The following is a 27,617-nucleotide window of genomic DNA, read 5'->3' on the forward strand; positions in this document are numbered from 1 at the left end:
CTATCAGAATCCGTGTATCTGGGGCCACGGTAAGTGAAAATCGTTCGGGAACCCAAAACGTGTGTGCTATAATCCATGACGGCCAAAACATCGGTTCAAAATTACCTGTAACCGTGTACCTGGGTCAATGTATGTGAAAATCGCTCGGGAACCAAAAAATGTGTGTGATAGCCAATTTGTCCGACATCTCACGGTATCGTAAAATCGTCTTGGAACCTAAAAAACGTGGGCAGCCCACGGAAACGGTCAAACTGCCCAAAACTGTCTATCTGGGGTAACGGTATCTGAAAATCGTTTGGGAGCCAAAACGGTGAGTTTTCTGGACTGGCCTAAACCGTGTATTCGGGTTCACGGTATCTGAAAATGGCAGGGAACCCAAAAATCGTGAGCTATAGCCCACGAAAAAGGCCAAAATGGTGAATTTTTTGCACCGGACATAAACTGTTCGAAACCGTGTACCGGGGTTACGGTATCTGAAAATTACACGGGAACCCAAAAACGTGGCTAGCCCACGAAGACGGCCAAAATGGTGAATTTTCTGCACCGGCCTAATACTGCACGAAACTTTGAACACGGGGTCATGGTATCTGAAAATCACTCGGGAACCCGAAAATGTTGGCTATAGCCCACGAGAATTTTTTGCACCGGCCCGATTGCCCGAAAGCGTGTACCCATGGTCAAGGTATTTGAAGCTCGCCAGGAAACCATAAAAACGTGGGCTATAGCCCACGGAAACGGCCAAAACAGTGAGTTTTCTACACCGGCCTGAAAATGCCCGAAACGTGTACCCCGTGTCACGGTATCTGAAATCGCGCGGGAGCTCAAAAAACGTGGCCTATAGCCCACGAAAACGGCCAAAACGATAAATTTTCTGCACCGGCCCGAAACTCCCCGAAACCGTGTACAAGGGGTCATGGTACGTGAAAATCATCCGGGAACCCAAAAACGGTGCTATAGCTCACGAAAAGGGTCAGAACGGTGAATTTTCTGCACCGGCCGAGACTGCCCGATACCGTGTATATCTAAAAATCGCCCGGGGTCAAGGTATCGTAAAATCTCTCGGGAATCTAAAAAAACGTGAGTTATAACCCACGAAAACGGCCAAAACGTTGAATTTTCTGCACTAGCCCGAAACAATGTACTCGGCTTCACAGTAACTGAAAATCGCCCGGGAATCCAAAAACGTGGGCTATAGCCCACAAAAACGGCGAAAACGGTGAATTTTCTGCACCGGCCCGAAACTGCCGAAAACCGTGTACCCAGGGTCACGGTGTCGTAAAATCGTCCGGGAAACCAAAACACGTGGGTTATAGCCGACGAAAACTGCTAAAACGGTGAATTATCAGCACAGGCCCGAAACTGCCAGAAACCGTGTACTCGGGGTCACGGTATCGTTAAATTGTCTGGGAACCCAAAAAACGTGGGAACTGCTCGAAACCGTGTATATCCGAAAATAGCTCGCGAACCCCAAACCGTGGGCCACGAAAAACGGCCAAAACAGTGAATTTTCTGCACCGGACCAAAACTGTGCGAAACCTTGTATATCTGAAAATCGCCCGGTAATCCAAAAAACGTGGGCTGCAGCCCACGAAAAGGGCCAAAACTGTAAATTTTCTGCACCGGCCCAAAACTGCCCGAAACCTTGCATCCGGGGTCACGGTATTTCAAAATCGCCCAGGAACCAAAAAAGCGTTGGCTATAGCCCACGAAGATGTCCAAAACGATGAATTTTCTGCACCGGCCCGAAATTACCCGAAACCGTGTCTCCGGGGTCACGGTATTCCAAAATCGCCCGGGAACACAAAAACGGTTGCTATAGCCACGAAAATGTCCAAAACTGTGAATTTTCCGCAGCGGCCCGTAACTGCACGAAACCGTGTGCCCGGAGTCAAGGTATCGTAAAGTCTCTCGGGAATCTAAGAAAAATGGGCTATATAGCCCACGAAAACGGCCAAAATGGTGAATTTTCTGCACCGGCCCGAAACTGCCAAAAACGGTGTTCCCGTAGTCATGGTATCTGAAAAATCGCTTGGCAACCCAATAAACGTGGGCTACAACGCACGAAAACGGACAAAACGGTGAATTTTCTGCAACCGGCCCGAAACTGCTCGAAACCGTGTATATCTGAAAATCGCCTGGGAACCCCAAAACGTGGGCCACGAAAACAGACAAAACGGTGAATTTTCTACACCGGACCGAAACTGTCCGAAACCTTGTATATCTGAAAATCGCCCATGAAAAGGGCCAAAGGGGTAAATTTTTTGCACCGGCCCGAAACTGTCCGAAACCGTGTACAAGGGGTCACGGTATTTGAAAATCTCTCAGGAACCAAAAAACGTTAGCTATAGTTCACAAAAACGGTCAAAACGGTGAATTTTCTGCACCGCCCCGAACTGGCCGAAACCGTGTACCCGGGGTCACGGTATCTGAAAATTGCCGGGGAACCCAAAAAATGTGGGCTTTCGCCCACGGAAACGGCCAAAACGGTGAATTTTCTGCACCGGCCTGAAAATGCCCGAAACCGTGTACCCGGTGTCACGGTATCTGAAAATCGCGCGGGAGCCCAAAAAACGTGGCCTACAGCCCAGGAATAGGGCAAAATGGTGAATTTTCTTCACCGGCCCGAAACTCCACGAAACCGACAAGTGGTCATGGTATTTGAACATTATCCAGGAACCCAAAAACGTTGGCTATAACTCACGAAAATGGCCATAACGGTGAATTTTCTGCACCGGCCGAGACTGCCGGATAGCGTGCATATGTGAAAATCGCGAGGGAACCCAAAAAATGTGGGCTTTTACCCACGAAAACGGTGAGTTTTCTGCACCGGCCTGAAAATGCCCGAAACCGTGTACCCGGTGTCACTGTATAAGAAAATCGCGCGGGAGCCCAAAAAACGTGGCCAGCCCACGAAAACGGCCAAAACGGTGAATTTTCTGCACCGGCCCGAAACTTTCGAAAACCGTGTACCCAGGGTCACGGTGTCGAAAAATCGCCCGGGAAACCAAAAACCGTGGGTTATAGCCCACGAAAACTGTTCAAACGGTGAATTGTCAGAAACCGTGTACCCGGGGTCACGGTATCGCAAAATCGCCCGGGAACCAAAAAAACGTGGGTTATAGCCCACGAAAACAGCTAAAACGGTGAATTTTCTGCAACCGGCCCGAAACTCCCCGAAACCGTGTATATCCAAAAATCGCCCGGGAACCCTAAAACGTGGGCCACGAAAACGGCCAAAACGGTAAATTTTCTGCACCGGACCGAAACTGTCCGAAACCTTGTATATCTGAAAATCGCCCGGGTTCCCAAAAAACGTGGGCTATAGCCCACGAAAAGGGCCAAAACGGTAAATTTTCTGCACCGGCCGAAACTGTCCGATACCGTGTACCGGGGTCACGGTATTTCAAAATCGCGCAGGAACCAAAAAAGCGTTGGCGCCCACGAAGACGGCCAAAACGGTAATTTTTTTTGCACCGGCCAAAAATTTCCCGAAACCGTGCATATGTGAAAATCGGCCGGGAACCCAGAAAACGTTGGCCACGAAAACGGCCAGAACGGTGAATTTTCTGCACCGGACCGAAATTGTCCGATACCTTGTATATCTGAAAATCGTCCAGGAACCTAAAAAACGTGGGCTATATAGCCCATGAAAAGGGCCAAAAGGGTAGTTTTTTTGCACCGGCCCGAAACCGTGTACAAGGGGTCACGGTATCTGAAAATCACCCGGGAACGAAAAAGCGTTGGCTATAGTTCACAAAAACGGTCAAAACGGTGAATTTCCTGCATCGGCCCGAAACTGGCCGAAACTGTGTACCCGGGGTTACGGTATCTGAAAATCGCGCGGGAACCCAAAAAATGTGGGCTTTTGTCCGCAAAAACGGCCAAAACGGTTAATTTTCTGCACCGGCCTGAAAATGCCCGAAACTGTGTACTCGGTGTCACGGTATCTGAAAATCGCGCGGGAGCCCAAAAAACGTGGCCAATAGCCCACGAAAACGGCAAAAACGTGGCAAAAACGTTGAATTTCCTACACCGGCCCGAAACTCCCCGAAACCGTGTACAAGGGGTCATGGCACCTGAAAATCATCAAGGAACCCTGAAACGCTATAGCTCACAAAAATGGCCGGAACGGTGAATTTTCTGCACCGGCCGAAACTGCCCGATACCGTGTATATCTGAAAATCGTGCGGGAAACGAAAAAACGTGGGCTATAGCCCTCGAAATCGGCCAAACCAGTAAATTTTCTGCCCTGGCTCGAAGCTGTCCGAAATCGTGTACCCGGGGTCACAGTAACTAAAAATCGCATGGGAATCGAAAAAACGTGCGCGGCCAAAACGGGGAATTTTATACACCGGCCTGAAATTGCTCGAAACCGTGTACCCGGGGTGACGGTATCTGAAAATCGCCCGGGAACCCAAAAAACGTGGGCCATAACCCACGAAAACGGCCAAAACGGTGAATTTTCTGCATAGGCCCGAAATCGTGTAATCGGCGTCACGGTATCTGAAAATCGCCCGGAAAGCCAAAAAAACGTGGGCTATAGCTCACGAAAACGGTCAAAACGGAGAATTTTTTGCACCTGGCCGAAACTGTCCGAAACCGTGTACAAGGGGTCACGATCTCTGCCAAAATGGTGAATTTTCTCCACTGGCCCAAAAATGCCCGAAACAATATACTCGGTGTCACGGTATCTGAAAATTTCTCGGGAACCCAAAAACGTTGGCTATAGCCCACGAAAACGGCCAAAGCGTGAAATTTTTTGCACCAGCCCCATATTGCCCGAAACCGTGTACCCGTGGTCAATGTATCTGAAAATCGCCCGGAAATCAAAAAAAGGTTGGCTCACACGAAAACGGCCTAAACGGTGAATTTCTACACCGGCTCGAAAATGCCTGAAAACATGTACTTGGTCTCAGGATATCTGAAAATCGCCCGGGAACTCAAAAAATGTGGGCTTTCACCCACGAAACCGGCCAAAACGGTGAATTTTCTGCACCGGTCCGAAACTACCCGAAACCGGGTTATCGGCGTCACGGTATCTGAAAATCGCTCGGAAAGGCAAAAAACATGGGCTTGAGCTCACGAAAACGGTCAAAACGGAGAATTTTTTGCACCGGCCCGAAACTGTCCGAAACCGTGTACAAGGGGTCACGGTATCTGAAAATTGCCCGAGAACCCAAAAAAGTGGGCTTTCGCCCACGAAAACGGCCAAACGGTGAATTTTCTGCACCGGACCGAAAATGCCCGAAACCGTGTACATGCGGTCACGGTAATCACCCGGGTTCCAGGAAACGTTGGCTATAGCTCACGAAAATGGCCAAAACGGTGAATTTTTTGCACCGGCCCGAAACTGCCCGAAATCGTGCTCCCGGGGTCACGGTAACTGAAAATCGAGCGGGAGCCCGAAAAACGTGGTCTATAGCTCACGAAAATGGCCAAAACGGGGAATTTTCTCCACCGGCCTGAAACTGCCCGAAAACGTGTACCCGGGGTCACGGTATCTGAAAATCGCCCGGGAACCCAAAAAACGTGGGCTACCCACGAAAACCTCCAAAACGGAGAATTTTCTGCACCGGCCCGAAAACGTTTACTCGGCGTCACGGTATCTAAAAATCGCCGGGGAACCCAAAAACGTGGGCTATAGCCCACGAAAACGGCCAAAACGGTGAATTTTCTGCACCGGCCCGAAACTGCCGAAAACCGTGTACCCAGGGTCACGGTGTCGTAAAATCGCCCGAGAAACCAAAACACGTGGGATATAACCCACAAAAACTGCTAAAACTATGAATTATCAGCAAAGGCCCGAAACTGCCAGAAACCATGTACCCGGGGTCATGTTATCGCAAAATCGCCCGGGAACCCAACAAACGTGGGAACTGCTCGAAACCGTGTATATCAGAAAATAGCTCGGGAGCCCTAAAACGTGGGCCACGAAAAACGGCCAAAACGGTGAATTTTCTGCACAGGCTCGAAACCGTGTAATCGGCGTCACGGTATCTGGAAATCGCCAGGAAAGCCAAAAAAAACGTGGGCAGCTCACGAAAACGGTCAAAACGGAGAATTTTTTGCACCGGCCTAAAACTGTCCGAAACCATGTACAAGGGTCACGGTCTCTGCCAAAACGGTGAATTTTCTCCACCGGCCCGAAAATGCTCGAAACAATGTACTCGGTGTCACGGTATCTGAAAATCGCTCGGGAACCCAAAAACGTTGGCTATAGCCCATGAAAACGGCCAAAGTGTGAAATTTTCTGCACCAGCCCGATATTGCCCGAAACCGTGTACCCGTGGTCAATGTATCTGAAAATCGCCCAGGAATCAAAAAAACGTTGGCTCACACGAAAACGGCCGAAACGGTGAATTTCTACACCGGCTCAAAAATGCCTGAAAACATGTACTTGGTCTCAGGATATCTGAAAATCGCCCAGGAACTCAAAAAATGTGGGCTTTCGCCCACGAAACCGGCCAAAACGGTGAATTTTCTGCACCGGCCAAAAAATGCCCGAAATCATGTACCCGGTGTCACGGTATCAGAAAATCACGCGGGAGCCAAAAAAACGTGGCCAGCCCACGAAAACGGCCAAAACGATGAATTTTCAGCAACGGTCCGAAACTGCAAAAAACCGTGTACCTGGGGTCACGGAAAGTCGCTCGGGAACCCAAAAACGGCCAAAACGGTGAATTTTTTCACCGGGCCCGAAACTGCCTGAAACCGTGTACCCGGGGTCACGGTATCTGAAAACTCGCCCGAGAACCCAAAAATGTTGGCTATAGCGCACGAAAACAGCCAAACGGTGAATTTTCTGCACCGAACCGAAACTGCCCGAAACCGTGTACCCGGGGTCACGGTATCTGAAAACTCGCCTGGGAACCCAAAAACGTTGGCTATAGCGCACGAAAACGGACAAAACGGTGAATTTTCTGCACCGAAACTGCCCGAAGCCGTGTACCCGATGTCACGGTATCTAAAAATCGCCGGGAACGCAAAAACGATCAAAACGGTGAATTTTTTGGACCGGCCCGAAACTGCCTGAAACCATGTACCCGGGGTCACGGTATCTGAAAAATCGCCCAAGAACCCAAAAACCGTGTACCCGAGGTCAAAAGACTAAATTTTCTGCACCGGCCAAAAACTACCCAAAATCGTGTACCCGGGGTCACGGTATCTGAAAATTGTCCAGGAACCCCAAAACGTTGGCTATAGCTCACGAAAACGACCAAAGTGGTGAATTTTTTGCAGCAGTCCAAAACTGACCGAAACCGTGTAAAAGGGGTCATGGTATCTGAAAATCTCCTAGGAACCCAATAAAGTTGGGTGTAGCTAAAAAAAGGACAAACAACCTACCGTGACTGGAGTTTTAGTTTTTATGTTGTTCTGATATGACATACAGATGACACAAAGCTAACATTGATTTGATGTCCTTTGAAATAATATAGCAATTCATCTCTATGAGCCAAAAAATAGTAAAGATGTGCAAAGATGTTTCCTGCGCAATTGTGTGAGACATTGTGCTAGTTAAGCTTCAACAACGAATACAGTAAGTATTTACCATGCAATGTTAAATACGTGGGGCACCATGCTAGCTATGTTTCAACAACGAATACCGTACGTACTTACCATGCAGTGTTAAATATGTCTCAGATAAATGTGGAAAAGCAAGTGAAGGTGCTTTCTCACAGGCCACAGCCCGTGCTAAATGCTAAGTAAATCGGCCTCCGATCGATGGTTTTTCTTTCAAGTAAGGCACGATATATTTCCTCATGTCACTGTCGGAGATGCCCAGGTGACCTCCTGCCACGGACACAAATTTGACTCGCCCGCCATCGTCGAGACTCTTCAAACCAATCCAATCTTCCATGTACAGCTTTGTCTGCACATCCTACCGTCAGTCAGCAGAAATTAATCATCTCAAAACCTTCACATCCCAGCTGGATGCAACATAAAATTCTACCTTCTGTGGAGGCAGGACTTGATCAAAGGCTCCATCAGGATAATAACCAAACCATGATGTTTCCCGAGGTATGAGGACAATATCATCCTCAAACTGCAAACAATATTAGCACAAAATATCAAAGTATACTTCAATTATTACTTTCCAATTCCTAATCTTCCAAATGAAACCGAATGCATATATTACCCCCTAGCTAGTTGCACATGTTCTTCTTTTGGTGCATATTGCAATAACTTGTGTGCATTTCTACAATTCATGCAAACTTATACAGAGCACTATGTTGCCATTTTAATCTTTAATGTGGATTAAAAAAACGTGATTTTAGACTTTGTCAACCTTACCATGATCAATACTAAATTCTCTAAGCTGCTGAATCTTTCCTTGTAGGTAGCATTTCTTTCACCTGGTATCTCATTGTTAAGTTTGGGAAGAAACCTGCATCCCTCCAAATAATCTTTCATATCCTGAAAAACAGTATACGTTTTCAGTTGCTCGAAACGTTATCATTAAATACTTCCCGCAAAAAAACCGTTATCATCATTAAATACAGCTCTTGCTTACTTCCAGGATTTATGATTAAAATATCAATTAATGTTTTCTTACGATCTCCCATTCTCAGAGATGGGAAATAAAAGCAACAGTTAAAAGGTATACACACATTATGTTTGCCTACTTAAAATACTGCATATAGTGTCAGACAACAGTAGAAGATACTCCCTCCGTTTGGGTATATAAGGCTCCTACTGAAATTTGTGCCACACTTTGACCAACAATTATTCAAATTATATTTAGTATATGTATATAAAGGCTATACCATTAGAAAGAGTTCATGCCTCACTCTCCAGCTTTTATGTGTTATATTTCTGCTATTGTGCTGATAGTCGCACTAAGCTAAGGTCGAATTAGCACCGATGCAGGAACCTAGGCATCCTGGCGCTCCTAGGCCTTCTGTGATAACTGTGTAGTGTTATGCATATACTGGGTCTATGTTAAATTTTTCGTTTTTGATTATTTGTTTGAAGTTCTTTAGTACCCAAGTGCATGTTTCAAATCTAATCTTGCTCCGTATTACAAATAGTATATGCTAGAAATAGCTCTCTTAAGTGTTTGTAACACATGTTGATGTTTGTTCTAATCTTCAATAATTGTTTATTTGTATCGGTACATCTTTACACTTATAAAGATCTGAGTTGGTGGTCGCGAGTTCACTCCAACAAGACAACCCCTTAATGGCTGCAGAATCATCTAATTGCCACTCATTCTATACGTATCACGATCTTTGACTATGCTTGATTGGTTTTCATGACTTCCAAGATAATTTTTTTTAAAATAATAATATTTTGACATAATTCTTATTTATCAGATTTTTTTTAAAATGTGAGCGACACATATTTAAACAACTCATGCATAATACAAATTATTAATTTCGTAGCAAAGCACGGACATTTAGCTAGTATACATATTGTCTTGAGTTGACAACATGGAGTGGTTCAACAATTCTTTTTGTAAGTCTAAAGTGGCTAGCTAAATCTCCCAACCAATATAGCATAGTGGTTAAATCCTAAAATGAGTAATCGATATAAAGGGGTGGGCTTATACGAATCCAACAATATATCTTTTGTGCCGCAATAATTTCGTATTAACAATGCATTGTTGGTCAAAGATTGGCATAAAGTTCCGCGTGGGCCTTATAAATCCAAACAGAGGGAGTATATAAAACTAGCATGTTTATCAAATGGTTTCAAACTCTCATGTTAATCACTTGTGGAAGAAAATAGATCAAATTCAATATTCACATATGCATGAGCCAAGCACAGCAAGCAATTTAAAAGTTTAAAACATGCAAGCTCATCAATAAAAAACAGTTCAAGCATACTAACATAAAAGTGAATCCATCTTTATCAGGTACTTGAACTCAAGAAATGTAATATAATACTCACAGTTGGGATTTTGAGGTAACCACTAGGTGCAAGATGTGCCTGTAATTCACCATGCCTCATGTTATTGCACCAAAAATCTCTTTAAATTTTAATGCTGGACTATTATAACAGAAGAAACTGGGAGTTGGCTAGAGGCAAGATATAAAGACCTGCACATACTCCGAATAGATCTCCAATTTAATCAGTGCATCTACAATAATGCAGAAAATACCGGACTGCAAACAAAAAAAGATCAACGCAACAAAAGACAGACGATGTTAGGAGGTAGCTACAGTAATAACACTAGGAGATGCAGGAAACTGAACACTGAGACTCCATGGACACATTAAAATTATTAAAAAAAACTATATTAATATACTCCAGTTGAATCAGTTCAGAATGGCACCAACCTACCTTACCAATATTAGTTTCTTTGAGAACTGCGATAGGATATTTAAATATTTAATGTCATTAGTGTACCTCTGTAGTACGGTTTCTTTAATGTATAATTTTCATCACAAATCCATGAAAGAGCATCCATCCATCTATTCCTAGATGATCGTTGCCAATCTGTTGTAGTATTGACATTTGAAACTTGTAGTTGGAGATAGAGATTAACTTACACCACAAAGTGGCACAGAAGCGGTACCAGCATGAGGACCACCCAGTGAGATGAAATTCTTGACCTGTTAGAAGCATCCGAATACATAGCTTACTGCACACAAAAATGAATAGCTTTCTACTGTGAAGTGTACGGTAAAGACCCTCCTCCTCATTCAAAATTTCAAATCAAAATCTCGTGTGAAATTTAAAGGAAGAACTGGTACTACTGGACATGCTAGACATGAACAAGGCCGAACCCAACCATCCTATATTTCGGATGAAGTTGCATATGTGACAGTGTGACCGGCTGCACTGGCCAGATTACATACATTACGCCGGGAGGGAGACGGATAAATTTTATCATTTTAATTTAAATCAACTTACCGGTGGTCCATCATCACAATACTGGACTACTGCCCGACCAATCAAGTTCCCCTGTCAGCGTGGAGGCAGGGTTTAGTAGAAGTGTGACACAAACTACCTTAGAGTAAACATAATATTATCAACATTTAGCTGCAAAACTAATTCTGATGAAGTATGAATTGGAAGTATCAGTTGGATTGAAACTAAACCCAAAATGTTCATCAGCATGTAAAAATAGCTACTTCTCTGACCCAAATTAATTGTTGCGAGTTCTTTTGAAAATAAATGAACCTATAGCTTAAACGCATCTACATACATGCGTATCTAGACGAAGCTGCGACGACTAATTTAGATCAGAGGGAGTAGTAAATAAACAAGTGGTATTCGATTCTCTTTTTGAATGTTCCTGTGCTCTATGATTAAAGGATTTAGCAAAGACAGCTACCAAAACCTTAAACGAAACAGGAGCATGTGAACATACCTGAGATAGACCAACTATGTTATAGCCACCGCTTAGCTCTTTCATTTCCTTTACCTGGAAGAACACCCCCCCCCCCCCCCCCAAAAAAAAAAAATCGGCGATGATTACTCGTCAGCATACAGAAGAGGAAGGCATATATTACACCAAGTACAGGCGGAATCACCTTGTTGCAAATGATATCAGCCTGTTGATATGTAACGGGAAATTATGTCATCATCAATCCTGGTTTTTGTTTCTTTTAAAATGGAAGAAGGTAACTTAATTAGGAAGGAAGGAACGCAACCTGTTGTTGAAGAGGCATTACCCAAGAGTCCCACGTCCCTCTTCCAATTTCTCTGAGAAAAGGAAGGTAATTGACACAAGTAGTAAAAGTCAAGCTGCAATCGTGACGGCCGGGCTGTGCTATGCTGTGGCGTTCGTGGTAGGGGAACATACAGGCAGTAGCCATCGGCGGCGGACCAGTCGGCGAGGAGGCGGGTGAACTTGGCGACGCCATGGTTAGCGCACTGGTCTCCAATCCCTGCTCTCCTTAATTAGTTTCCACGAACGAATCAATCAATGACTTCCTTTCCTAGCTAAGCTAGGGCAGGGGCACCAAATCCATGGATGGAAGTAGAGTAAAGTAAACAAAAGTGAACCAACCGTGCAGGACGACGAAGGGCACGGCCTCCGCCGGGAAGAGGACGAGGAGGAAGAAGAAGAGGACGGCGGCGGCGGCGGCGGCGAGGTCTCTCGGCATGTCCGGCGGAGGCACCGAGACGCTGCTCGGCTCGCTCTTCTGTTGAGATTGACCTGTTCCGTGTGTCTGTGTGTACCATTTTGAATCTCACAAATTTCTGGCCAATACCAAGACTTCCAATCCTGGTCCCGATAAAAAAAAAAGACTTCCAATCCTGGTGGAGCGAGCCGCGGTAAAATAAAACTTCACCTAGTTTTCTGCATTTTCCTTACCTCACAGCAAAATTCCACAAGAGAGAATAAGAGGCGCTGCTCATTTCTTTTTGTTCGTGCAAGTTGTTGACCTTATCGATCCGAAGATACTAGTATTAAGAATAGGACAACTTTATTGTTCGAAAAGAAACTATTACACACAAGTCAGTCCAGAGCTTAGCCTGAGCTGCCACAAAAACACAGAATTGTACTAAACCAAAGACATTTATTGTGGATCGGAGGGAGTATTCCTGAGTCCTGAGCGAGTGATATCGATCTGCCTTTCATGAAGGAAACAAGCCATTTTGTACACAACAAAATAATTGTCAACAGTTACCATAAACGGCCCAACAACTAGTTACACAATACTTTACTATACACCTGCACTCTACTAATCAAAACACACAGTTACAGTTATGGAGGTAACCATCACACGTGCTGGTTAACTTGGCCTTCGCCACAATTAGATAAATCACACACTCCCTCTCTACAGCAACATAGCAGCAACCATCCCACATATCATCATCAGGCCCTGCCACCATTGCCAAGTGAAACACCACCACTACTAAAATCACATTCTCAGCAAACCCAAAAGCAGGTAATACTACTAATTCATGAATAATAACAGAAACAATTATAAGCTATCCCTTCCAGGAGTTAATGTCTTGTCTTTCGTAGGTACAACGTCGCTGTTTGGTGTTGTTAGAAGGTGATCTAAATCATCCATGTCGCTGTCATCAACAATCGACGCATTTGACTCCAACCCATCATCTGAGGCAACAGCATCTTGTCAGTTACAAGCCATCAGCATATAGTAAATAATTCGTTCACTTCACGTGGTCTGACCAATTAGTACTAGTAGGAATATAAGGTATATACGGGAAGCTACAACAGCTGTTGAACTGTTATATCTTAAATTATCTTATCCGTCGTCCTAGATAAGCATTTCCAACTTCAATACCAGTCAGGAGTTCAACGGGTCATGTGAGGAAAGTAAAGGTACAAATATTTAGGCATGTAGGTGTGTGGATGAAGGAGTGGTGGTATACTTGAGGGTATGATGTGATACCGATTAGTCAATTAATGTATGTTGAGAATTAATATTCAATTGGAACGCAAGCTAGATTAAATGTCCAAGTGTAATATCATAAATAGAAATGGTTGATCGCAGAAACATTTAATGCAATCACTGGTAGCAAAATCGAAGTACTTGAGCATCTAAAGCAGCCTTAAAATGGATCTGTACAGGAAAGGAAATGACGACATAACCTGTTCCGGGAGAGAAGGGAGTTTACCAGAAAATTCAGCATGTGCAGTTTCATCTCTAATCGCTGAAACCTTTATGTTTTCAGGCAGTACACAGTTGCAGACAGAACCTGCGATTCCCCAATGTAAAGCCAACAAGTTCAGAATCGCCATAGTCAAGGAGCAATAAATTATGACTTTGTTTAGTAAGATCTAACCTAATCTGGCAAGTCGATTCACCCATCCGGGAGTAGGCTTTCCGGTCAAACGCTTGCAGACGTCAGCTGTGAAATGGTTACAGTTTTTGACAATCAAGTGATAAGTGTCCCCGTGATAATCCTCGGCAAGATCCTCTAGGAAAGTGCGAACTTCAGAACAGGACATATTGGTGGTACCCACACACACCGAGCGCCTGAAGATAAAGCCAGGACAGCTTTTCGGTTCTACTTGGAAGACTCCACTGGTTGGGTATTCATGGGCTCCATACCCAAACTCCATGCCGTGCACTGCCAAAAGCATTATTAGAATGGTTAGCCTTGCATGCCAAACTTATGGATTATTGCACGGAAATAATGCAAACAAGACCTCAAAACACACTTGCCATGGATTTAGGTTGATCCAGTGCTCGCAAGTACGGAGTGTAGCAACAAAAAGGACTAAAATGAGATGGGCTATACTCTCACTAAATGTGTCAAATAGGTGTGTGGTACAGGCCAAGGCCAGCTAGGGAGTTAAAGAAAGCAGAATTGTAGTTGGCATGCTAAGCGAGCTTCATCTTTGGCATCCATTTGGAAAGCAATTCTCGGTGATGTCATTGCCCAGCTCAATTTGTCTCACGCCTAACAAGCCATTGGACATTAGGTAAGGCAGCAGATTGAGTAGTAGTGATGGTTGAGGAACATCGGAATCGGTAGATTTCCTAGCATCCGGAAAGTAAGGCGGTGTGCGAATTGTACTATAGTTGGGCATTTAAGGCAGTTTACGATGATAAACTGGGGGTCTCGGACGCACGACACGGTAGCACAAAATAAAGGTCGAAGGAAGTACTAGTCCGGATTCCGGAAGCATATTTGGTCCCGTTGATTGGCATAAGTTGATTGGGGGAGAAGAGAAGGAGACCTGGGCAGCATAGGAACAAACCTTCGACGCCGGAGTGGAAGATACCGAGTCCGAACCAGTAGAGGTAGTTGTTGATGGGTGAGATGTCGTAGATGTTGAGGTAGACCTTGATAGCAGGAGCAGTCGGAGGAGGAGGAGGAGGTGGGGGTGGAGCGGGCGGCGGCGGCGCGGAGGCGGCGGCGGTGAACGCCGGGAGCACCCGCATCCTCGAGTCGATCCTGTGGTGGCTGATTGATGCGCGCGCACGCGGTGGTAGGAGGAGCCAGATCTGGCTATCGGCGACTGGGATTCGATTCCTCCTCTCCTCCTCCTTGGTCGCCAGGCAGCTCCTCGAGAGGAGACAGACAGCGCGAGACGAGAGGAGAAGAAGAAGCAACAACAAGATTGGGGAAATTTTGAGGGGCAAACTTGGCAAAGCTAAAAACCTAGTAACAAAATTGCATGCTTGCTAATTAGCCAGCTGCTGCTATGCTGTTGCTGTCTAGACTAGCACTAGGAGAGGAGGCAACTGGCTCTGGCAGCCAAGTCAGTGAGATACTATTTCCTGATGCTTTGCTAAACCTCTATGCTTTGCTAACCGTTTCTGTCCTTTCCAAATTGTGTCGTCAACCACCAGTAGTAAATTTAATCAATTAGCAATAGCATATGTCGACTTCATTAGTGCTTTGGTGGTTGGTAAACAAAGTAGATTAAAGAAACAAGACAGGGAAGGAGAGAGAGTGACTACCTAACCTAGGCTTCATGTGCTTGCTAATTGGCTGCTGCTACTAATAATTCAGCTGAGAGTATCAGGCACAGATATAAACACATGCAAGCCATCACAAGCAACACGACAGAAAAACTTCATCATACTTCACTTCATTTGAGGGCAAGACTAAGGCGAGTGACAGTCACAAGCAACACCTACACTCAACCAAAATAAACAGCTTGCATTATTCTCCAGATACATACACAACTCTTAAACTCCTCAGTTTTATTGCAAACTTCATTGTATCATCACAAATCAATGCTGGAACATAACATAATTTCGTTATAACAAGAACAGGATGAGGGCAGCTAATTGATTGGTTAATTAGACGGTGTAGTGTTGGTTGTTGATGTCGTCCAGGTCAATTCCTTTGAGTTTGGCAACAGACTCCACCTTCCCTTTCAGGGTGCGCAATTCCCTCAACCTGAAACCATATTGAAGTACCATCCAATTTAAACGTCCTGTCTGTGCTGTGTCCTCTCTTCTCCAGTGTGTGCATCAAATTAAAGAGAACGGAAAAAATTGCACCAACCAACTCACCTTGCAACCTCAGCACGCCGTTTAGTCTCTTCTGCCATCTGCCCCAGCTCCACGGATGCTGCTTTCTCTCGCCCTGCAGACTGTAGACCGTGCAGCGTGCGCTGCTCATGGGCCCAAGCAGCCTCGCGAGTTTCCCTCCCGAAATCCTTCCGGTTTGAAAACGCTACCTGGAAAATTGAAACCAGCACGCAAGCTCAATTCAGGATTATGTGCTTATCCTTCCGGTACTGAGATCAGGCCGGCGATGACTGACCTTCTTATCGATGACAAGGTTCCAAGCTCTCCCGCTAAGGCAATAACGCACGGCAAATTTAATTGGATCTAGAAGGAGATAGATGATAATGTTGTACACCCAAATAGCACCTGTCCAGCCCCATCCAATACCTCTGATGCTAGCAAGCTCCCAGGTCACGATAGCAGCTAATACGGTGGCAATCTGCATTGCAATATGCACTATAAATATAGATGTCTCTAGTGTTAAAACATCACCAGAAACATATAGCTATCTGCTTGCAAAGCATGCAGTTTTAAGAGCATGACATGTCTCCGAAAAGACAAAAATCAGCTGATAAATGGAACTTGGTGTCGTAAAAGACTCACCAGCTGAGCTATGACAAATGCAACCATAAGCAGAAGACCAGGTCTCTCTAAGAAGGACCAACCTCTCGACCGTGTCACAAATATCAAAGCCTGACTAATGGTGCTCACTTGAAGATAAACTGCAGAAGCCAATTTCTCTGTGTTTTTAGCAACCGTTTCGCTGTCTTGGCCAATGTTATTTATATTCAGAGTGGGAATCTTGAAGATATTCTGCAGTTAAAAAAAATACAGTGAGTTTGCACGGTACATGCCTAGGTAATAAGGAATTAAGGATGAAAAATAAAGAGTATGAAACATGAGGCAACACATGGTGCAGATTTTGATTGGCTTATTATGGTACATGAAGTGAGCGAACATTTAATCTAACCCTGAATCGTGCTAGGTGACTGCTATAGCTAATGCACATAGGGGGAACTACTGGCTACCACTGCTTGCCGGTGTAGACCCAGAGGATCCAGCTTGATTTACAGGCATAAGCGTATTCACGACAAACTGAGGAGCAAGTCACATTTTATGAGGTAATATTCTAGGCACAGTTGAGATGCCCAGAATGAACCGAGCCTCCAATTTTGAATAGCCATGTTTATTTCTCCATACTTTTGAGATGTCCAAAATGGTCGAATATTCAGGGATGGCAAAGATTTAAAATTATAGTCTTGTCACCAGAAGAGGTACATACTAGATACTACTTGATGAACTGAATTAGTCAAAGAAATAGAAATTACCACAAAAAACTCAGTCTTATAAGCTGCCCAAAAGAACAGCACGGTTGTTACGGCCAAATAAGCCCCCAGTACCACTCCAGTTGCAAAGATCTCTGCTAGCTTCCAACTGTCTGGATGGGGAGATGGCTTGACCTTGTCTTTGGATATGGTCATAATGGTTCCTGAACAGTAGTCATCAACACAGTTAAAGAAAATTAAATCGATTGGCAAGAACATTTCTGATGAATGAAGACAGCAATGTCTTACCATCATTGAGAATAGCTATCAGAAGAACCATCATTGGAGGAAAGTCAAACTTCCAAAAGCATGCCAAGAGCAAGAAACCAAGCTGCACAAATAAGATTTGGAGCATTGATGTGAATTCCAAAATAAAATAGCGAGAGCATCAACCTTATAACTGTTATCGGAAACAGGAACAGAAGTAGTAAGTTTTGGTAGAATCTAAATCACCCACTAAACCTCTTTGGAAGGATAGACCAAACAAAGAACACTACTCGGTAAACTTTGGCTTCCCAGATAACAAGGTAGTGTGTAAAGGGTAGATAGTACTTTTGACCTATCTACTTAGCTCAAGAGCTAGTCTAAAAAATGCTGTATAATATTTGCCCATATAGAAAATAACAAACTTGACCATACACCACCAACATGTTCTTATCATGATCTGTCATTAGAAACATAATTTAACTTGGTACTGAGATGGTTGGCAAAGGGTACAATTGTTTAGATATATTGTAGGCAACATAAGCTTACCACAATACGAATGGTTATAGATACAGCGTATATCTGCAAAAGAAGAACAGAAATGATTAAAATCAGCTAGCTTTCACTGTTACCAGAATGAAATAGCTTTCTGTGAAACATGAAAAGGAAACAGTGCATTTCCTCTTTCAAGACAAAAAACAAACCTACCGTATTAACAATAATATAATAATGTTGAAAAATAGAACTCTCCTGATATTGGCTATTATTGCCTGACATAGCAAGTTAGAAATGCAAGCATACATTGTAAAACATAAACTTAACTGTATAATTCTTCATCCTCTGAAAAATTGCACGACTGGTTAGTACAGCACTGATGATCACACTCAATCCAGGTTCTGTCAGAACTATGTCAGAGGCACCTCGTGCAGCATCAGTTGCATCAGCCACGGCAATTCCAATGTCTGCTTTCTTCAGAGCAGGCGCATCATTAACTCCATCTCCAGTCATCCCACATATGTGCTTTCTGGCTTGCAGCCTCTGCACAATTTCATATTTGTGCTCTGGGAGAAGACACAAGTTAGAGTGAAGAACACAATGGTACAAGAGAAAATTAATGCTCACCAGGGAATACTCCAGCAAACCCATCTGCTTGCTCAATCAATTCGTCCACTGGCAGGACTGCGATATCACCATCTAATTTGTCACCCAGCAAAGATGACGAAGGATACATGTTTGTGCCCATTCCTAGCCTCCGTCCAGTTTCCTTACCGATAGCCAACTGATCACCTGAAAATGTTTCCAAGCACCATACTCATAATGATTGTGGGGGAATAAAAGACAATCCATTATCAAAATATATTTGAATATCCCAATGCCAGAAAGTGATCTGTTCACATTTAGTGTACTAAAAAGGTACCTGTAATCATTTTTACACTGACTCCAAGATCAAGAGCTCGGCGTATAGTTTCAGCACTATCATGGCGGGGAGGATCAAAAAGTGGAAGAAGACCAATGAATTGCCAAGGTCCACCAGGACTTTCCTTGGTACCTTCAGGAACTTCCTGGGTGATGAAGGAAATTAGTTAGTTCTGTATGTAAAAGGACCAGCTGAACAGTAGAAGACTAGCAGTTAATCACCTGACGTGCAACAGCAAGTGACCGCAGACCTCTCTCAGCAAAACTGTCAATTACATGATGCACCTTTCTTTCAATCTCGGACTTATTTGATGCTAGGTTCAGAATCTGCAAGAATGAGATGAAACATAAGAAAAACAATGTGACTGTTTATGTCATATATAGTCTTCATGATGATTTATTCAGAACAAGTAAAAACCAAAGAACACAAACAATATTAAATAAATGGTAAAGTATAAAGTAAATAAATTAGATCAATAGAGAGAAATAAGATTTCCAAATCAAGCAAGCAATTCAGCTGTCAAAAAAAATAAAACATCTATGTTAACTGTTAAGCAAGCACAATGTACAAATGAATATCTATTCTCACCATGAATATTAATTGTATAATGTAAGCATTATCATATTTGATTATCTGTACATCGCACAGTTTAAAGTCTCTTCTGGCATTGTTTTAACTATAATCATAACCATACAATGTACCCTTGGATAATAATCAAATGAGATAGAACTTTGTAGTTATACCTGTTCAGGAGCACCTTTGCTAACCCTGTGCATTTTACCCTCAGCATCCAAGTATGTGAGAGCTGTCCTCTTGTCCGTTGGGTTAAATGGAAGGAAGTGGACTTCTTCAATGCCAGCACGTGCCTAGAAGCACAAAGAAGAGAATAAAATTAAGTCCTCGGTCTGCATAACACCATGACTTACCAGATAGCTTCTAACTGATCCTGTGATGTATAAATGAGAACTTTTAAAGGATAAGAGCCAAATAATAATTTTTGAGTTGGAAAACTATGCTAGAAGTCATTACATAATTGATGATACTACCTCCCACTGGAATTTATTGAGTTTGTTCAAATACTTTAAATCAGTGGATTATGTTCCTATACATTAAAATGCTTTCCACGCTGCTTTTTTCAATTGCAGGGTCAAAATGTATTGATGATTACACAGTTCAAATGGTATGCACTGCAGTTAAGACTGTTGTTTGGTGCACTGTTATAATATTGTGAAGCAAACATCCAGCAATCACTGGAACTGGTTAAAATCTAAATAAATTATAGAAGAGATATTTTACCTCTTTTGGGTCTGGCAACATTGCAACAATAGCGAAATCGATAGCATCTTGATTCTCCAGTCTTGAAGCCCTTGCTGCCATCAAGACAACATCATCTTTTTCAACACCTCTTGCAAAAACCTAGAGTAAAAATGTTACATTTCAGACATCAGGAACCAGTACAGTTAAGATCAGCATAAATACAGATGGAAAACTGCCACTATGCTCATAGTCACAGTACAAAACAAATGATTTTCCCAACATAAAGTTAGATAAGAGAAACCATTTCGGATGTAAAGCTGAATTAAGATGGAACACTGTCACTATGTTCATAGTCACAGTACAGCAGAAAGATAAGAAACAATGAATTAATTTGCCCCACACAGTGCAAGACAGGAGAAACAATTTTAGAGCTAAAACTGTATTAAGATGTTTCATTTCTATAACTCACTTCAGAAAGCAACAAAAACAATTAAGCCCCACACAGTGCAAGACAGGACGTAGTTTACAACCTTCAAATTGCGCATACGTAAATTTATATGCCGAAAGACCAGATAGAGGCATTAGCATAGTTGCTACTTGCTAGAACTTGATTTTACCTTGACCAGTCACCATTGCATAAAATAACTGGAGCTATGTTCAAAAGTACAAGTTGTATGAGTTACCTCGATTAAATTATTGTCTACAGTAAGTTTGTTAAGTGTCAGTGTTCCTGTTTTATCACTACAAAGCACATCCATTCCAGCCATTTCTTCGATTGCAGTCATTCTCTTGGTAATAGCACCCTGCAAACGAAATTAATAATAGCAGTCACTTTCTAGAATACAGTTGGCCACCTTTTTATTTCAGTGGTAGCCAGAGAACAACCCTGGCAATGGATGAGTATTCAAACCTGTTGTGCCAGTTTATGTGATCCAATTGCCATAGTAACAGACAAAACCGTAGGCATGGCGATTGGAATCCCTCCAATGAGAAGCACAAGAAGGTTATCAATGATTGGGCGGTAAGTCCTCGAATGGATAGCATACATTACAATTAACTCAATGGTCATCCCAACAGCAATGGAGCAAATGCAGAAGTTTCCAATTGATGTCAGAACCTGAAAAAAAATCCATAGATTGCGAACATCATGAATTTCAGCTGACACTAGACTAAGCGAAGAGGCACTGCTTGCTGAAAATTCTTACCTTTTGAAAGTGGCCAACATGAGTAGTTGACTCAACGAGATGAGCTGCCTTCCCAAAGAAAGTATGGATCCCAGTGGCGATAACAACTGCTTCTATTTCACCTTGCTTACAAGTCGAACCAGAGTATACTCCAGATCCAGGATGCTTAGTTACAGGTAGTGATTCTCCTGTCAACGCAGACTGCAAAACAATCAAATATGGTATTAGTACTTACTCCCTCCGTCCCATATTAAGTGACTTCCTATTACATGTATCTAGATGCTTTTTAGGTATAGGTACTACTTAGTGCTGCATATTCTTCTCCAAACAGAATTCTTTTATTTAGCATAATTACTGTAGGATGAATGGATGATACAACATACAGAGTAGGTCACTGAGCTGGCCAAAATACCTGATCAATTTTGAGTGGATCTCCCTGGAGAAGGCGTGCATCCGCAGGAATGATATCTCCAAGTTTAATACTGATTATATCACCAGGAACCAAGAAAGATGCGTCTAATTCGTTCCAGGTACCATCTCTTAGAGCCTAGAAAAGAATGTAGCATGATCATATAACAATATATCTTGATACTTGAGTTCCAGTACTGAGAAAGTAAGTAGGTTTACCCGCAAAAAAAGAAAAAGTAGGTAGCATTACCTTAGCCTTTGGCGCGAGGCGAGCCATAAGCGCAGCAGCAGCGTTGCCAGCGTTATTCTCCTCTACGAAGCTAATGGTAGAGTTAATAACTAGCAGCACCACAATCCCGACGAAATCGTGGTAGTCGACACTCATTTTCTGTGTCAAATTGGTCACCGTAACAGTTAGTTAGAGATGATTGTTATAGGGTACTGGTAACAGAAGTACCTACATTTCCCCGGATATCTCTTCCTCCATGCGCAAGGGCAATAGCCATGATGGCAGCTGCCTCCATCACCCATGAGAGTGGATTCCACATAAAGCCTAGGAACTTGAGAACTTTGCTCTCCTGCAAGCATCAATGATCGTTACTGGTAAATCACTAGTTGTGGAAGAGAAAACATATTTGATTCATGAATGAATGATTTGATGAAAGGATTAAGAAGGTTGGATGAGTGGCGTGGTACATGTTTCTCTTCGAGCTTGTTGTAGCCAAAGATGTCGATCCTCTGCTGGGCACCTTCTGTGGTCAGACCCTCTTTAGTGCATTTGAGATGCTCGAAAACCTCCTCCACAGGAATGTGCTCCTGAAATTGAGTGAGTGAGCTCAGCCCATCCATGACTACTAAGGATCAAAGTTCGAAGTAAGGAGGACAAGTAAGAGGAGTACCAGGTCAACAGTTTCCTTGCTGATGGCATCCATGGCGAGGACATTCGCCTCCGGCACGGGGGACTCGCCCTTGGCTTCCATGGCCAATCAAAGCCAAACAGGTTGCGATTACAATGGGAAGGATGAAGATGAGCAGGAGGTGGCAGATGGCGGAGATCGGGGTATAAGTGGAGGGGGGGGAGAGGAATTAAGGCGGCGGCGATCGAGAGGGAGGAGGGCCTGCGCGGGTCCGCTTCCGACGGCCATGAGCATCGAGCGTGGCTCCATGGGTAGCAAGAAGACAAGGAGGAGCGCCTAGGTCTCTTCGACTATCGTCTTCTTCTCCTTCGGTCTCGTCGGCGGCGGCGGCTCTCTCTCTCGGTCTCCTCTTTCTTTTTTCTTGGGGATTGACGACATGCGTACGGACTGAGCTACGGATGATGATGGACTCTTCCTACAAGTGGAAAACAAGTTAGTCTTAGCTACTTCCTCCGTTTCATAAAGATTGACGTTACTTTTAACTAGCTCTAATTTAAAACCATGCCAATCTTCGTGGAACGGAGGAAGTAAGAAAAAACATCTACCACTTTATTATTCTCTAGTCCAAACAACGTTTCTAATTTATTTTAGATGGAAATTCTACGGATTTATACGGTTATATATATGTAGTGTGTTTTATTTTTCATCAAGAAATTTTATATTTCAATATATTTGTATAATGGGGACATCACGAGTGTGGTTGTCCGTTTATTTATTTTCACTAAGATCTTATTGCTTTTCTTTCCTGATCAGTTAATCTTATTGCTTTCCTGATTAGTTACAATATGTTATTTAAGTTTATCTTGCATTGAGTAACACGAAAAGAGCGGTGATGAGGAGCTGAGAGAACTCCCCATTCGCTGCCTTGGAACTTTTATCCATTTTCGTAAGCTTCGGAACTCATACTAAAAAGCTATGGAAGGAGCAACTTGAGAAACGACTTAGCATGAGAAAGAGTAAGCTTCTATATGTCGACTATCACCTCGCCCTCATCTAATTTGTCACAAATAACATGGTCACGTATATGATGTTCTTCTTTGAGATGTCCTGTGGGGTTCTCTTAGGTTCTTAAGAGGGTTGATTATATTCACTTAAGATCATACAGGGCCAGTGATTGTCAACAAAAAGAAGTAACGGTTGATGAAGCGGAGTGCCCTTTGTCGGCTATGCCAGAACCATTACCCTCATCAACAAATGGTTGTTCAAGCTTTTGACGAAGAATGGCATATGGTAAGAGCTCCTCCGGAATAGCAAGTATCTTAGATCAAAGCCATCTCTCGCCGACAGCGATAGCTCTCGGTCTCATCCTCCCCTTGGCCCTTGGGGATTGACGACATCCGTACGGACATAACTACTGATGACCACAATGGAAAACAAGCTAGTGATCCACTCTGATAAAATCAAACAATCCGTATTTAGCCAAGAAAAAGCATCTATGCCTTTATTATTTTCTAGTCCTACACAGTCCAAAACTTTCATACAATGTTTCTAATTTATTTTAGATGAAATTCTAACGATGTATACGATGATATGTATGTAGTGTGTTTTATTTCTCATCGAGAAATTACGTCAATATATTTGTCCAATGGGAAAATCAGGTGTGGTTATTCTCATGGCTTTCCTGATCATTTACAATATGTTACTCCCTGAGATCCATACTAATTGTCAAAATATTACATGTATTTAGACGTTTTTTAGGCATAGATACATCCATATTTAGGCAAAACAATTAATATGCATCGGAAAGCGAAGGAAGGGACTTAAGTGTTAGTAGTAACACGTGGAGCTGAGAGTGAAGGAAGGGACTTAAACGCAGCAAAATGCTGGCACCGTGTGAGTGCATAACAGAGATGATGGAGCATTTGGCGATGCAAGCAAGAAGCAACGAGGAAAGGACAACTTAAGTGTTGGTTTAGTTTTGGATTTTCCCCTGGCTCTATCATCAATCATTCAATCTATGGAACTATATCATATCTCTTTTCGAGGAACAAAAAAGAATATATTGTACATTTCGATTGGAAAAGAAACGTACAAGTACAGGCTGTGTATCGTATCGGCCGTGCACACGTACCTCTCCTTGCTTTGCTTTGGGTCTCTCCCTTTCCTTTGAACACCCATGACACCAACCAACAAAACCAACCATAGAACAGAAAGAAGGCACTATAAGACGCCGACAAAAGCAAAATGGCTCTAGTGATCATGTGCTCCCGGAAAAAAAATTAGTTACAAGTGTTTAACATATATTTGAAAATACTACACATGCAAATATCTGAAACAAATTTGAAGCACAGACTTGTTTTAAACAGGACACAAAACTTATCCCCGCAGTAAAGATTTATGAGCATAGAAAATAATCAAATATGTACATGCCTTTGAGTTAGCTAGCAGTAATATGCATTTTACTGTAGGAAGAACATTCTCCTTTTTTTCTGCCAACGCGCGCACACACACGCACATGCAATGCCATTAGTATTTTGATGGACAGGTAGATGTTAGTACTAGTAAACAACTGGTGAAGGCCTCAACTCTTTCTTCTCTTGTTTCCTTTCATTTTGGGTTGTGGTGGCTGCCCAGCTAATTCTGCACCACTTGAGTTGAGTTGTACTAGTTTTTTTATTAATTCTCTCCAACATGTTAGGCTATCTCCCAAACACGTTGTTGACTTGCCTCTTTTCCAAATGGAAACCCTCCCTTTGCAACCAATCCAACTTTTCATACATAATCTTCCATTGCATCAATTCATGGCTGGAGTACAATGGAAATACACTAGTAACAAAAGAGAGGAGGAAAAGAATCAAGATGATTCATGCTGTGAATATGAAGAAACTGTGTTCACAAAGCAACAAAGTAGAGTGATAAATTAGAGGATACTGTAGGAGCTAATCTAATTCATTCAGATCTGTCTTACGGAGTACAAGTAAATGTCATGGCTGTCGTCAATGGCAATCCCATTTACATAGGGGAGGAATGAATGCATAGTAGGAAGGATGAGGCAGCTCCAATTCTCTTGTTAGTTAGCAATTTGTCTGTGTGGTAACAATGTAGTAGTAGTAATTTGAGTATACACAAGGAATGGAATAGAAAAACCTAATTCTAACCAAAAAAAACACAGAAAGAAACGTATGAATTTGATTCATTCTGCTGCTCCTATCGTAGTAATAAGCTTTGTCTAGCTGCAGGAGACGGACTGAAAAAAGAATGAAATCGATCAAGAAATACCAGTCTTGTCTGTGTTTCTGTGTGCCTAGCAATGTCGTAGTATCTGGATGGAGTGGAGGAGTTGTTTGTTTGTTTAGGACTTGGTCGCCGGCGTGGCCATGGAGCGGCGCGTTGGCCCCGTCTCCATGTCCCCGTCCTCCCTCTTGTCCACCACCACGTGCGTCGTCTTCTCCTCCTCGTCTCCCCCTGCTGCTGCGGAGGAGGAGGAGGAGGAGTCGGCAGGAGGCTCGAGGTCGTCCCGGACGCGGAACGCGGCGTGGAGGACGACGACGGGGACGCCGGCGGCGAGCGCGAAGAGGAGGTTGGCGATGGCGGAGGCGGCGGCGAGGTCGGCGAGGACGAGGAGCAGGAAGAGCGTGGCGACGAGGCGGCGGTCGAGGAGGCGGCGGAGGAGGGCGGAGTTGGGGAAGGCCTTGAGGAGGCCGCCGTAGAGGAGGAGGCCCTTGGATGCGGCCATGAGGAAGAGCATGGAGGCGCGGTGGTGCGGGGCGAGGGAGGCGAGGAGGAGCGCCCACTGGATCACGGCGTAGTGGAAGCGGAAGGTGCGGAGGTTGCGCACGGCGCGGACGGCGGCGGCCTCGGCGTCGGGGGCCGGGGAGAAGGCGGACGGGCGGGGGGCGAAGCGGGCGAGGGCGCGGCGGCCGGAGCGGGCGCTGGCGCAGGCCTTGTCCAAGGCGCGGCGGATCACGCCGGGGCCGTCGGCAGCCATCCGGCGAGATCTGCCTTGCCTTGTGTTGTTGTGTTGTGTTGTGTTGTGTTGTGTTGTGTTGTGTGTGTCCCCTTCTTCACCCTTGTGAGGGGGGTTTGCCGTTTGGTCCCTTTTCTTTATTTACACCGTCCTTTTGTGTCACGGCTCACGGGCGGCCTCTCTTCTCTTCTCTGGGTCGCCGGCCTCCGTTGGTCTGCTTTGCTTTCAGTTTCAGCTTGCTCCTTGGATCCAGTCTCTGCCCTTAACTTCACAAAATCTTCCTATCAATTCAATCCCCTCAGGTAAAGAAATTGCACTACTTTTATACCTCGCTCGATTTAACTTGGTTTTACAAAATTATGATAAGTTTGACTGAATGTTGTCTTATTGAGCTGTGTGCCAAATCGAATCCTTCTCTGATTCAAACAGAGCATAGATTCTTCTTTCGTTAGTGCCTGCACCTGCTGCATGTGCACATCCACCGACAGCCGACTTATGAACACAGGCACCAGGAAATGTATATGTCAACTTAACTTACCTACTTCCTTGGAACAAAGGAAATGCTGGTCCTATTTCAGTACGCGGAAGCAATATACTAGTACTATACGTAGTCCACTTCCTTCTTTTTTTTTGGAACCAAATACGTAGTCCACTTCTTATTGCCAGAAACGTTTTCAAGGCTAGAGCTGCCGCAGCTTCAAAGACAACTAACCGGAGCGTCACGCTCACTCCATCACAAAAGCAAACTAGTCTTCTGAAAACAAGACTCCATCGAGATTCGATTCCACTACTCTCTCTTCCAGATATAAATAAGTACTGCCTCTTCCGTCCATAATTTTTGTCTCAAGATTGTCCAGAAATGGATGTATCTACGTCTATTTCGACAAGAATTATGGAACGGAGGGAGCAACGTATTCGTATCCGTTGGGCTTCTCACTTCCTGTAACACAATTGAAGCCAAAATTCTGGGCAACTCTCCAACTTCTCACAGACCACAAATGACATCTAACCTGGATTCTACGCAACTGTGCAAGTCAACAGCGACCAAGCAAAACCATACAGGCACAATTTGTTTTAACTCTCCGATGGCTTATGCAGAATA

At 43.8% G+C, this 27,617-nt stretch overlaps 4 protein-coding genes across 7 annotated transcripts; all 4 read right to left on the reverse strand.

Moving 5' to 3' along the window:
* Positions 1 to 7,461: 7,461 nt before the first annotated feature.
* LOC100846454 (palmitoyl-protein thioesterase 1) lies at positions 7,462 to 12,154 on the reverse strand. Of its 2 annotated transcripts, none has more exons than XM_010231060.3 (12): positions 11,960 to 12,154; positions 11,753 to 11,837; positions 11,601 to 11,652; positions 11,481 to 11,501; positions 11,318 to 11,371; positions 10,858 to 10,908; positions 10,494 to 10,556; positions 10,041 to 10,106; positions 9,892 to 9,930; positions 8,293 to 8,415; positions 7,952 to 8,044; positions 7,462 to 7,879 (listed from the first exon to the last, which is right to left on the reverse strand). In XM_010231060.3, the coding sequence occupies exons 1-12, from the start codon at positions 12,054 to 12,056 to the stop codon at positions 7,700 to 7,702; spliced, it is 924 nt and encodes a 307-aa protein (XP_010229362.1). In that variant the 5' UTR covers positions 12,057 to 12,154; the 3' UTR covers positions 7,462 to 7,699. The 2 variants fall into 2 exon arrangements, with proteins under 2 accessions (XP_010229362.1, XP_003559046.1); XM_003558998.4 differs by having other exon boundaries at positions 7,462 to 7,870; positions 11,960 to 12,148.
* A 352-nt stretch (positions 12,155 to 12,506) lies between these two features.
* Positions 12,507 to 15,097, reverse strand: LOC100846756 (deSI-like protein At4g17486). Its single transcript, XM_003558999.4, has 4 exons — positions 14,633 to 15,097; positions 13,711 to 13,998; positions 13,543 to 13,623; positions 12,507 to 13,018 (listed from the first exon to the last, which is right to left on the reverse strand). The coding sequence occupies exons 1-4, from the start codon at positions 14,814 to 14,816 to the stop codon at positions 12,882 to 12,884; spliced, it is 690 nt and encodes a 229-aa protein (XP_003559047.1). The 5' UTR covers positions 14,817 to 15,097; the 3' UTR covers positions 12,507 to 12,881.
* A 349-nt stretch (positions 15,098 to 15,446) lies between these two features.
* LOC100841001 (plasma membrane ATPase 1) lies at positions 15,447 to 22,733 on the reverse strand. The gene is made up of 21 exons (XM_003562194.4): positions 22,591 to 22,733; positions 22,388 to 22,507; positions 22,153 to 22,269; positions 21,942 to 22,079; positions 21,696 to 21,830; positions 21,305 to 21,484; positions 21,010 to 21,216; positions 20,783 to 20,902; positions 20,139 to 20,258; positions 19,586 to 19,708; positions 19,064 to 19,168; positions 18,843 to 18,987; positions 18,548 to 18,712; positions 18,248 to 18,486; positions 17,975 to 18,007; positions 17,471 to 17,552; positions 17,225 to 17,385; positions 16,500 to 16,709; positions 16,153 to 16,335; positions 15,900 to 16,066; positions 15,447 to 15,783 (listed from the first exon to the last, which is right to left on the reverse strand). Exons 1-21 carry the CDS (start codon positions 22,669 to 22,671, stop codon positions 15,684 to 15,686), a joined length of 2,931 nt encoding a protein of 976 aa, XP_003562242.1. The 5' UTR covers positions 22,672 to 22,733; the 3' UTR covers positions 15,447 to 15,683.
* Positions 22,734 to 22,888: 155 nt separating this feature from the next.
* Positions 22,889 to 27,577, reverse strand: LOC100841304 (PRA1 family protein B2). Of its 3 annotated transcripts, none has more exons than XM_024455551.1 (2): positions 25,828 to 27,577; positions 22,889 to 23,023 (listed from the first exon to the last, which is right to left on the reverse strand). In XM_024455551.1, the coding sequence occupies exon 1, from the start codon at positions 26,534 to 26,536 to the stop codon at positions 25,901 to 25,903; it is 636 nt and encodes a 211-aa protein (XP_024311319.1). In that variant the 5' UTR covers positions 26,537 to 27,577; the 3' UTR covers positions 22,889 to 23,023; positions 25,828 to 25,900. The 3 variants fall into 3 exon arrangements, with proteins under 3 accessions (XP_024311319.1, XP_024311310.1, XP_024311313.1); XM_024455542.1 differs by lacking the exon at positions 22,889 to 23,023 and adding an exon at positions 24,520 to 24,712; XM_024455545.1 differs by lacking the exon at positions 22,889 to 23,023 and adding an exon at positions 24,794 to 25,374.
* Positions 27,578 to 27,617: the final 40 nt, after the last annotated feature.

This window comes from Brachypodium distachyon, chromosome 1 (genome assembly GCF_000005505.3).
Source record: "Brachypodium distachyon strain Bd21 chromosome 1, Brachypodium_distachyon_v3.0, whole genome shotgun sequence".
NCBI classification, from domain to species: Eukaryota; Viridiplantae; Streptophyta; class Magnoliopsida; order Poales; family Poaceae; genus Brachypodium; species Brachypodium distachyon.

Coding starts and splice junctions, on each gene's coding strand:
- LOC100846454 (XM_010231060.3), bottom strand. CDS start 12,056: ATGCCGAGAGACCTCGCCGCCGCCGCCGCCGCCGTCCTCTTCTTCTTC. Junction 11,653..11,752: donor GCCGCCGATGGCTACTGCCT/GTATGTTCCCCT, acceptor TCCTTTTCTCAG/AGAAATTGGAAGAGGGACGT. Junction 11,502..11,600: donor TAATGCCTCTTCAACAACAG/GTTGCGTTCCTT, acceptor ACATATCAACAG/GCTGATATCATTTGCAACAA.
- LOC100846756 (XM_003558999.4), bottom strand. CDS start 14,816: ATGCGGGTGCTCCCGGCGTTCACCGCCGCCGCCTCCGCGCCGCCGCCG. Junction 13,999..14,632: donor CTTCCACTCCGGCGTCGAAG/GTTTGTTCCTAT, acceptor TGCTTTTGGCAG/TGCACGGCATGGAGTTTGGG. Junction 13,019..13,542: donor TGCACATGCTGAATTTTCTG/GTAAACTCCCTT, acceptor CTGTTGCCTCAG/ATGATGGGTTGGAGTCAAAT.
- LOC100841001 (XM_003562194.4), bottom strand. CDS start 22,671: ATGGAAGCCAAGGGCGAGTCCCCCGTGCCGGAGGCGAATGTCCTCGCC. Junction 18,713..18,842: donor CAGTGTAAAAATGATTACAG/GTACCTTTTTAG, acceptor AAACATTTTCAG/GTGATCAGTTGGCTATCGGT. Junction 17,386..17,470: donor GATAGCTATTCTCAATGATG/GTAAGACATTGC, acceptor ACTACTGTTCAG/GAACCATTATGACCATATCC.
- LOC100841304 (XM_024455551.1), bottom strand. CDS start 26,536: ATGGCTGCCGACGGCCCCGGCGTGATCCGCCGCGCCTTGGACAAGGCC.